This window comes from Apteryx mantelli, chromosome Z, assembly GCF_036417845.1.
Source record: "Apteryx mantelli isolate bAptMan1 chromosome Z, bAptMan1.hap1, whole genome shotgun sequence".
NCBI classification, from domain to species: domain Eukaryota; kingdom Metazoa; phylum Chordata; class Aves; order Apterygiformes; family Apterygidae; genus Apteryx; species Apteryx mantelli.
Genome location: NC_090020.1, coordinates 63,572,093 through 63,583,717, shown reverse-complemented (window position 1 = coordinate 63,583,717; position 11,625 = coordinate 63,572,093). Strand labels below are relative to the sequence as shown.

At 35.9% G+C, this 11,625-nt stretch overlaps 1 protein-coding gene across 2 annotated transcripts in view; it reads right to left on the bottom strand.

Moving 5' to 3' along the window:
- The window catches only part of SGTB (small glutamine rich tetratricopeptide repeat co-chaperone beta), a 47,775-nt gene that overhangs the window by 22,744 nt on the left and 13,406 nt on the right, over nt 1–11,625 (bottom strand). The window contains exons 6-11 of one of the 2 annotated variants that reach the window (XM_067315491.1): nt 10,992–11,096; nt 8,359–8,497; nt 8,209–8,271; nt 6,111–6,148; nt 5,801–5,884; nt 696–4,283 (exon numbers count right to left, since the gene is read on the bottom strand). In XM_067315491.1, the coding sequence (XP_067171592.1) occupies nt 4,172–4,283; nt 5,801–5,884; nt 6,111–6,148; nt 8,209–8,271; nt 8,359–8,497; nt 10,992–11,096 (541 nt within the window). In that variant the 3' untranslated portion in view covers nt 696–4,171. Of the gene's footprint in view, nt 1–695; nt 4,284–5,800; nt 5,885–6,110; nt 6,149–8,208; nt 8,272–8,358; nt 8,498–10,991; nt 11,097–11,625 lie in introns of those variants that run through there. The other variant, XM_067315490.1, reaches the window with a different exon arrangement.

Below are 11,625 nucleotides of genomic sequence, written 5' to 3'. Positions count from 1 at the left end.
AAAAGGGCACACTATTCACAAGTATTTGAGAATTAAAGTATGAGAACTCATATTTTTAATTGTTAAACTGAGGTGGTGCAAACTGCTCCTCCCACTCCAGAGGCATTGGGGGCATTTCCTTGAGGGAAACAAGGAGGAAAACCCTATGTATGTGCCTTAGATCAAGTTTCTTCCCCAAAGCAAATGCAGGAAGGAATTCAGGAGTTTTAATTAAGCACTGAAATGTACTCTGCCCTAGCTTTGTTTTGACAAAAGACTGAAATATTTTGGCTGAAGTATCCAAGGTCACCCAAAGGTAGCCACTTAATACAGAAAACTAGAAAAGTTGGTCACTTTTAAGTAGCATTTACAAACATCCAATAATAAAGATTCTACTCATTAGCCTGTCAAATTTTTCAACTGCCATATTGGCATTTAGCAACCTCAGTTTTGAAAGTATTTACTTTAAAGATTTTTTTTTTTACCTGGGAAAATTAAGTGTAGAACCCATTTTTAAAATATTGGATAAATAAAGGAAATGTGCGCATATAAAACAAAAAGAAAAGAACTAAAACTATATCCTACATATCTAATAAAATACATAGCAACTAACATAAGCAGGTATTTAAAAAAAACTGATGTAAACCTGTTAAAACGTGTATTAAAAGCTGGTTGTAGATACACCAATAGACTAGAACAGAGCAAAACCACAACTATCCACACAAAAAATGTAAATAACTTTATTTATAATCTGTTTTCAAGTTAAATGACAAGTTAAAGGAGATTAGCCATATGGTGGTAAGAGGTAGGAGAGAGACAAAGGGCAGACAAACTGCATTTTGCCAGTATGACTTATGACTAGCTGTAGCCCTCAAGCAGTGTGGGAAGTTTCCTTCAGAAGTTAGACAAATTCTTTCTCAGTATGAATGAGTGATTTTTCAGGCAAACTACTATGCAAAAATTACAGTAATTAATTACAGTTAACATAGGTTTTTATGAACAAAAACAATTGCAACCTTGACTATGGAGAAGTTAACTTTTTAATTATTACAAAACCAAAAGTACAACTGAAACTATTTCTATGCTGAATATTTAATTAGATGTTTTTCTGATCAGGTACAGTTAGAAGAATATATTTCCATGCAAGCTAGTTACAGGAGTTTACAATTCATGAGTGCAAAACATTTTCTTCTCTAAACATTTATCACACTTATTTGCTGATGGAACAGTAACAATACAAAAATTTAAATGCTTATTTATTCAGTTAAATGATAAACTGCAATTGGCCTCAAATTAAAACAGTGTTTACTTGGATTGTTGTTTACCACTTGATCTACCAGGATGAAAAACTTTAGTGCAAAATAAGGTGCAGTTATTACACAGGAAAAGATTCCTTCCTTGCCCTGCGATTAAGACGTGTTGCATGACATTGTGAAACAAACTAGCCTATTCAAGGCAAAATAGATTTTAGCATAAATGGTCCCTCTGTTCCTGGCTTCAGATGGAAAAGCATGTAATGACAGCTACTGTTACTAGTTTTCTTCCACTTTTTTTTTTTTTTTTTAAATTCAGGCTATAAAGCCCTTTCTGTTACTATACAGAAAACAGGATGTTTACAAGTTAAGTATTGTGTCAATTGTAGCATATTCCTAAGGATTAGCTAATGCCATCAAAGTTGTGGTAAATATTCTGGTTGCATATAATCTGTACCGGAGTAAAATGTAAACTTGACAATATTATAGTATGTGAAATGGAAATTACCATTTTATAAAGATGATCTCAAGAGTAGTTTGCAGCATAATTAACCAATATTTCCATTTTACCTTGGGGATAAGTTCTCCCATAAATCCATCAAGCTAATAGGGCTGTATGTATGAACAACAAAAATCAAAGGAGGAAAAAGTATATTTACCCAAGACAGAACAACCTCTACAGACAGTTGTTTATTCTCATATTTTGCAATTCTTAAGGAACTGTCAAGGGGTTCTTGACAGTGCTGCTAGTTTGAAGTAGAAAGATAACCAGCTACATGAAGATTACTTTCAGAAAGAAAGGGTAAAGTGAGTGTGATAGCTCAAGTGCTGTCCAGTCCACCCTGTGTTCATTGGTTCCCCTTATCCAAGTTAGAATTCACTTTAAGCAGTTGAAAATATAAAGGAGAAGTAAGAGGAAAAAATGAAATTTAACAGGATTCATGTGATAGGAGTGATGCTGCTCTCTCCTGACAGAACACACTCCTCCAAGCTATGTTTATACAATAGTTGTAGCTCACTTACAGCCTCCAAAGTTCGTTCTTATTAAGGGTATCCTGTCTATTGAGTGTAACCAAACAGGCTGAAACTGAATTAATTTTTCAAGTAGCAGTTTTCTTGAAGAGATTACATACAGAGTCTGAAATACCTCTGAAAAAGGATTAGGGTTTAGGGATTCTCTTCTTTGTCATATGTGAAGTCAGAAGTTGTTATCTGGAAATGCATTTAATCTTTACATAACTATTTCTACAGCATCAAAAATGCAGCTACAGCAATTTTTATAGAGAGTAAAAGAGAGGAGCATTTTAATGAGAATTTAATAGTTTAGGCAAACTATGGAGTAAAGTGTCTTAAATTTAAGTCATTTTATTAAGATTTAAATCTTTATTCAACAGATGTTATTATGGATTTCCTATTTTTCTTGTTTTCCCCCTGGATCCAGTTCCATTTTTTTTCCTGTCTTAATAGCTGCAGACTCATACAATAGATGCAACAACTAGCATCTGTTAGAGTCAAGTGTCTGACTTAGCCTCAAATATTGCATTTGCTTCTACTCTATATGCTCTTTTTTTGACTGCGAGATGAATCAGATAAAATGTATGAGGTCCGGGAGTTCCTGGGTATTTCTCCACTTGGGAGTCTCTTGCTGTCACTCCTCCCCATACTCCTTTCAGGCTGGCTAGCCAGCAGAGGTCACTTTGTCTTAGGCTCCTCAAATTAGTTTTGATATACAAAAAGGAAATGGTGCATGCTGAGAAGCTCCCTGAAGTAAAAACAAATGTACCTTGCAGCAGAAAGCAATGTGAACAGCAAGTAGAATAAAAATAGGTAATGAAATAAAAATACAGAAAAGCAGTAGTATCTGAAAGAGTAAGATTAGGCAAGCAAGAAACGCCAGGGTGGAGACAGAAATACCAACCATAACCATCACTTAAGATACACATGTATAATGAAACTAAAAATCCTTAATTTTTTTTTAAGTCCGTGATTTACCACATGAGATTATATAGAGAATCATTCATAAATTTCAATATTAATTATTTGTACAGTCGTGGGACCAGTTTTAGCTCATTACAGTTAAAGATTTTAAGCTTATGTTAAATACTGCATACATATAGAATGTACTACAGTTTGCCCTGCCTATGCAAATAGTGCCATAACGCTGACCTCCAGGGCTATCATGATGATTTAAGCATATACATGGCAGTAAAAAATCCTAGAACTTCTCAACACTCCTCCCTTTTCCCAAGCAAGTTCCCTTTTGGTTTCTGTGCATTATCCTACCTAAGATTAGTATCTTCTCTTTCTGTACATTTTGTGGTACTCATCTGTATGCAATCATCTCCCTCCCTCCTGCCAAATGAAGTCAAAAAGTATTTCATGTTACCATTTTCAGCCCCGCCACGGTCTTAAAGAAACAAGCTTCCCAAGCATTAATTTTTACACTCCTTACTCCAACACTGATTTATGCTTGTTATATGGGGCATGTCAGATGTATATCAGAAGGGCTGATTAATGTATTGTTTCAATAGCACATTTGGCAGGGAATACAGCCATAAAAATTTTCACTATCAGGATAATATGGCATTTACACTAGGATTTTAGAATTATGCTATTATGCAAGCTTATCAGTCCACCACAAAACTGCTTCACTCAAAAGCCCTGGAGATCAATCTAATGCACATACTGAAAATGACATGTATGTTGGGATTTTAATAAACCACTCAGTCTATTTAGTGTATTAATTTTCAGAAGAGTAACTATACATAAACGATATGTTCCAAGTTATCTGTTTAACAGATTTATTCTTGTTTGCAGAACACGCACAAAGAATTTTCTTTCTTCTATTCAAGCAGAAGAGTTACAATGGTGCTTTTGCTACTAACTATGGTATGCATTTTGGGGTTCTACACCATTCCAATTTATAGGCCTCCTTTAAGTCAGGAATGCTCTTCAGTGCTGCCACTGAATGATCTGCTCCGGACATGATTTCTCAGTTGCTCTATGAGCTCAGGGTTCTGCTGCTGTATCTGTTGTGCAAACTGCTGCCCCCTGTGTTGAACAGTTTTATGTAAAACAGCAGGTGAAAAAAACCCTGACAAGCAGCATTTGTAAGAAAATATGATATCCTAATATAACTGAAAGCTGCATTATAAGAAAGCTACGACTAAAGATAAAGACTAAAGATTAATACTATATACTAAGATGACATTCGTGGTATTTGGGGTTTATCTAATCAAAATCTCTCCAAACAAGATCATCGTCAGGTCTTCATTTTCATTTTTTAGGACTATTACTTATAGTTGATAATACTGAGGAAGAAGTATTATCTTATTTGCTAAGACTAAAATTTAGCAAAACTGTTCCAGTCATTTGCTCCCTTCTTTTCAAGGGGCTCCATTATAGTTGTTTAAGGAAAATACTCTTCTAGCTGAAGGGCAACCTTTTATAAGCTTTTGCAGAGGTAAAGTATGCTGCTGCCAACTTGTGCTTGTGGGCAGGTCATTAGTAAAAAGCATTCCACCTGTGTGCCTCATAAGGCTGCAGTTAGGCCAGATCCACCTCTACAACAATTGCAACTTAGAGTAAAATGAATAGGTATGATTAAGTCTATGTAAAAGATAAGCATGACACTAATTTATTAGGAAAAGCAAGTGAGTAGTAGACTCCATTACTTCCTGAACAGCCTGGCATGGGATTCTCTGCAACTTCTGCATTTTGCTCAAGTAGCAGAGGTTATCAAGACACCTTTAAAGCACAGTGCAGGTTGAAGAAAAGCCACCATTTTTAGAGGTAAATGCATAGCAGACAATTTTTGTCAGAACAGCCCTTGGTTTGGTGGGGGTGGATTCCTTCCCATAATGTGAATTATAAATTACTTTTGCCCTGGAGGGGCAAAACTTAAAACATGGTTTGAAACAGGCTAGAATTCTGGAATAAAGTAAAACTGTATAACTGGTAAGAGGACTTGCCATATAAGCAAATTGTACATGTTTTTGTGCACTGTGTTCCAGATGGATTACCATTATCGTATTATAAATGAGCTGGGTCCTGGCTTTTGTAAAAGCTGCTCCCCTCCTTATTAGATACTGAGTTCCCTGAAAGATCAGCCCTCCCACTCTCAATGTAAGGATGCCAGAGCATGGTCAGTCAGAAGTCAACTTTGGACCGTGTTGCAACCTGTGCTCAGTAATTTGTAGCTTTTCAAAATAGTATCTGGGATACTAGGTAGTAATTTGATCAATGCAATATGAAAGCAAGATGCAGAAGCACCTGAAGGTTTAAAGTAGCATTTTTAGTAAGTGGCATTTAGAAAGTAAACAGTGCATGAAAACCAGGAAGTGAAACTGGGCGCACAGTTCTGCCATTGGCATTGAAATGTACAAAGCAAGCAAACAAGATAATAGAAAGTAAGTCTTGGACTTGTCAGTTTTAATAATAATCAGGCATACAATGGAGAGAGTCCACAGTATATTTGGCTTGACACTAACTCTTTTAAATAGATGGCATAAAATGCTGCTTCTAAAAAAATGTAATAGAGTTAAAACTATGTGATTCATAACACTTACGCGTGGATCAGGCTGGACAAATCTGACAGGCCACCAACACCTGCAGCAGGGCCACCGATGGCATTTGACATCATCCCCGACATCCTGGAACAGTTAGCACAGGGTTGGCATTGGGGTATGTAGGGACCTTTAGAGTAAGCAATAAACTGCTAGGAGGAAATAAGATGCAAGAAGAAGAAACTGCAGTAGTTCTACTTACAGTATGAAAAATAAAATTACATTTTCAGAAAAACAGCACTATCTACTTTTTCTCTGTTAATTCAACCCCCTAAAGACATTTGTTTCAATGATAATCCATATTAATACTTACAATTGTTGAACTTGAGGATTCTGCATTAAGCTTGCTGCCTAGAATAGACAACACACAGCTGAAATTATAATACATTTACTACTTAGGTATCATTGAGGAAGATGTGAAAAAAACACAAGGTGTATCTTATGTTTTGTTACAAATTATAAGCTAAGTTTATGTGCATAGGGACATAGGATCCCGAGCAAAAAAATCATTACAGGAAAGTATTTCTAGGATATGAAGCTGACACAATTTGTTATACTTTAGACAACAAATACCAATTACAATTTATTACAGTTATTCGGAATCAGACATGAAAAACAGAATATCAAGACATGAAACATAAAAACCCAGTACCTTAAAACCAAAAAATTAACTTAAGACTTCTAGGGTCTAAAGTTTGCTTTTGGGCTTTATTGGGAAAGGTCTGTATTTTATTGGTTCCCAGATTATATAAATTAGTTTTACAGCTATTATTACTAGAGGGGGCACAAGCTGTTAAGGCTATGGCCACATGAACAAAATACTGCAGAGTAAACCAGGTTGTGGATTTACTTTGTATCATGGTTTTGCAGTACCGTATATCTTCTGTGGTAACTTAAATATTTTCTTACTTTGTAGTAAGAATAAAGCTATTAAATTTCTTATTAATAAGATACCTCAAAAATCACACTGTATTTACCACAGGGTAAGAGTGCATATGGACAGATACTACAGAATAAACCAGATGATGCTTTAAAGTTAGTATTGTAATTCCCACAGAAATCAATGGCTGTATGAACACAAGACTAATAGGCACAATGGAGTATCTGCTCATTCACTGATCTTGTCAAATGTAAAAATAGAAATGCACACTATTTATTTTATTGATCAAAATATATTTCCACGAAACATCTCCAAAGTAAATCGGCTGTTTTCTCTAGTCTACAGTTGAATATAAAATGCCAAATTCAGCTTTTGTTCTCTCTCTAGCATCAGCAACAACTCTGATCTAGGTTTCGGCACAAAACGGCAGTCAGAAATAATTTTCTCAAGGTCAGACAGTGAGTCAGTTAAAACAACAACAACCACCACCACCACCCCACCACATTCATTCTTGACTGAATGCCCTCTGTTCTACTTACTTTGCCATGCATCTTCTGGAAATGATAGAAAAAATTCTTGCCCCAGTTAGCTCCATATTGAAGAATACATTTTTGACTCTAAACAGATGCAGACTGACTAAGTAAGTCACGTGGCCAGCAAAGCGCTACATGGAGTTCCAGTGCTATTTAATCACTAATGCCATTGGAGAACTCACTCACTCACTTCTTCCTTGCTTACCATGTCTATTATCTAGAATGCAGTATTAGACCAGATCTATTGATCTCTCTCTCATGCAGTGCTTTTCCATGCTGAAGCACTGGTTGAAATGCTCTGTCCTATAGGAGGTGCCAGAGAGGTAGTAACTTTTAACTGGGTCCTCAAAGGGAACAAATATTTTTTGATTTTTTTTTCTCCCAATCCCATTCTTCAAAGTTAATCCATAACATTTTGCTGAGAAAGCCATGCATGGAGAAAGACTGAGGGAGAAAACCACAACTTTTCAGTGTATTGGAAGTAAAGGAAAGCCGTTTTATATTCACTGTCTGCACATCTCAAAGTTTTGCACACTTAGGAAAGTCAGGGATAACTTGAAAGGGTAAGAAAAAAAGGTGTATTGGGTTATTTTCATCTTGGATAGGTTGCATCTGAATCAACTGCTATTCATTTAAGAGGCAAATTTTTTGTATTCATTGCTAACTGCTTATGTGGGGAACAAAAAAGACAGATGTTTTCACCATGCTGTTGACAGTGTTTTGCTATTCATGCCATCTATAAAAACAGCATAGCTAATCTATGCATATTTTTGTTCATAAGTAGTAGAGGATCAATTGGAACTCAGTCAAGCATTAGACTAGATGTAAGTTTCACTTACTGGTATGAGTGTAAAAGCACTTAGAAGAAAAGTTTAAATTCAGTATAATGAAACAATTGCCCATTATAATAAGCACTAAGATCACTTGTCTTATTGAACAAGAGTTCTTAGAATTTCAGTCATAAAAACAACATAATGCAAAGCTTAAAATACACTCACCATACTAATGAAGGCAGGATTGTTTATCAAGCTTGCCATGTCAAAACTCAGTCCAGTTCCAATCTAAAAACAAATTACATTTGAAAATTAATTTACCTACAAAATCCCAGTTAAAACCACTGTAAATAAATAAATGCAGAGCTAACTTACAGGACTGGACATGTCTCTTAGTTTCTGTTCTGCTATTTTCAAATTTGACTTGTAAGAGTCGTTTTCTGGATCAAGATCGAGTGCTTTTTGGTAACTGGTAATTGCTTCTTCATATTTATTCACTGAAGTCAGAGCCAACCTAATGTGAAATAAAAAAATCCTGGCTGGAACATAAATCAGCATCAAAAGATAATGATATTGACATTTTCTGCTCTAAGTAAAACACTATCTCACAACTAATTTTTATCTTCAGCACAAAGTTAAAGCAAGATTTTCTATCATACTACTACTGCTTAGTGTAAGCATTTATTTTTGCAGAGTAGAGGATCCCTGAAGAACTCATCTTGCATTGTCTGTTTCACAAACTTGCAAGATTCTTTAAAAACTCTTTGGCATACCGTGATTTAATCTGAGAGCACAAGCCAGATCCAGCATCTCTGACTGCTCACATGAGCTCTGAATTCCTCTAAACATTTCCTCCAGTTGTTTTGATCCAAGAGATGATTCAGAAGGACGCACTGGTAAGTAAGGTGAATGATACTCTTCACATTAGTTCTGCAGCTTCAAGGAACCAAATATTGGAACCACAAGTTTCAGCCTGCCAGATCTTTTGTCTCAGGCAGGAGAGCTCAGTGTGTTACTTGCATCAGTCCCAGTCATTACTTCCAGTGATTACAAACTCTGTCATGAGATTTATTGATAATAGTTTGAAACTCACTGTGCTCCTGAAGGAACCCATGCAATTTTCATGTTTCCTCCCTTAACATAGTTGCTCTCAAACAACATTCTCCCTTTTGGCCCATTAATTTGCCAAAGTAGTTGTTTCTGATCGGGGAGAAATACAAACAGGTATTTCTGAGCTGCAATTATGCTTATTTACAAAGAAAATATGTAAAATCCTGCTTCTTGGAACACAGTATGAGTCAGAACAGCGGACAACAGTTTCTTTGTTCACAGTTCCAGGCCCACCTCCTAACTAGACAAGTGCTTTCTCTGGGTCATGCTGGAGGCATCTCTGTCTACATGGCTCTCGCCTCTGCATTTTTCTGTGGCACCTGTTTTTTTCTGTGACACACATACAGCTTCTGTCAAATCCTCAGAAAAACTGATGCACCTGTGTAATGCAGTAGGAAAACATAACTTTTTCACAGGATTTTTTGTTGAGATGGTGGCTTCTGCACTTGTTTCTTTTTAGATAATACGAAACAAGCACTGTTTCCTCATTCAGCTTATGCAAATTATAGTATTATATCCCTCTACTGAGTTAAGCAACAGCCTGTAGCTCAAAATATATCCTCTATCATAACAACAATATATCAGCCTATCAAATAAGAGAAACTTGATCCCAAGAATGATTCCACTTACACTGTATATCAACAAGCACACTGGTCTTACATCCAAAACTCTAAAATAACCTCCAACTTCCAATTAAATCAGCCTGTGTTTTCCCTCCATCTCACTGAAATTTGGGGATCTCTAGATCACGTCTCCATATAGCAAAACCAAAGAGTGTTAAACAAGACAAAACTAATTCAACAGTCCCTAAAATTTCAAAGTGAATTAACTATGGGTTAGACCACCTCAAAAGCCAATCAGGCTACACCAGTACTAGTAAAATAAACTCTGTCAGGGAAGATTTTCAGGTAATAGAATTCCATTATCTTTACTCTTAGATAAATGGGCCCTGCCACAGTTTTGTCCCAAGCCAGCTAGCATTATCCCAAACAATTCTGGGGCATGGTTCAGAGGTTAACACAGGTCAAGGCAATTTAGCAATAGGCAGTTTGAATTTGGCCACTCCATAATGCAGACTAGCAGAGTTTAATAATATGAACATAGACCATTTTGTGCCAGCTGACCCCCAAGAATAATCCCAAGCATTTTTTAATTTACTAGTATAGACTTAACCTCAAAAGCCAAGAGTCTAAGGCAGTGTTCAGCCCAGACCCTCACAATATCTCTGATTATTGAAAATGCAAAACTACATGTCTCCAGACAGAACGGCCCTTCACTCAAGTAGATATTCAATTCAGGAGAATATTCCTGGCATTATTGTTTGAGACAACACTCAATCAGATCCACCGCCTAAAGGGATAATACCGTTAATCTCTCACACATGATTCAGAAAAGTTACTAACGAGATATAGCATAGTCTTACTAAAAAATCTGCTTCATGAGAGTTATTGAACAGAAAAATTAAGTCGCTACTCCTGTTAGCACTAAAGCCCCAATACTTTTAGGATTTTGTTCTCTAACAGCATCATTAGCAGAGTAGACTCACTGTTCCAACTGCAGAATTCTTATTACTCATAATGAGGTAGGAGGTAAAAAAAATATAAATATAAATATAAATATAAATATATCTTGACTTCCTAAAATAAATTTGCAAAGTTGGTAAACTAAATGAAAAAAAAGAAAAAGCAAACCGACTAGAACTGATACGAAATTGCTGAGATCAACAGGCTCTATAAAGCTTAAAGCTGACAGCTCAATAGTATCATTTTCAGAGAATTGCAACACTTTCAGGCTAAGACTGCCAGCTGAAGTAGAACAGCATAGCTCCATTGATTTCAGAAAATCTATAGTGATTTACACTTGGTCTTCAGTGTCTACTCAGATTTGTATTAGCTTACCCCATTCTCCCATATGCTTTGCTGTATTTTGGATCTATTGCTATGGCTCTCTCACAATCCTTTATTGCTTCACTGTAGTTGCTGAGCTTACTTTGAGCTGCGGCCCTAAAAGAAATTAGAGAGGGAAGAGAGAGAACTTTGTCAAAAAGCAACACTAAGAAAAAAAGCTCAGAGATTTACAATTCCATCACTAACTTCAGATGTGTTTAATTTTACTGACTTTTTATTCATTACATAGAAAATGCCTCAGCTCTCTAATTCAGTGGGACACGCAAATGTTCTGAATTAAATATGTGCTTAAGTGAATTGCTAGACTAGGGTTTTGGAGGACACAGGCTCACCTCTAAGGACACAAAGGATAAGTAATTCTAAGAAATTGTTTTAGAATCAGCACATGATTATGCACAAAATACATCACAAAACCTATTGTAAGAACTGAAACTCTCACATAGTAGAATGTTTACAAAGAATCATTGTTTAAACAGAAATATTTTATACAATTGCCCTTTTCCAGTAAGAAGTATATTTTCACTGCCATTTCATAACATTCAAAGGATACCCTCATTTTTCACTGCTCTTTTCTCTTTCTGAAACATCAGAACTGCTAAAATTTCCTTTCAGTAAGGGCTGCTTC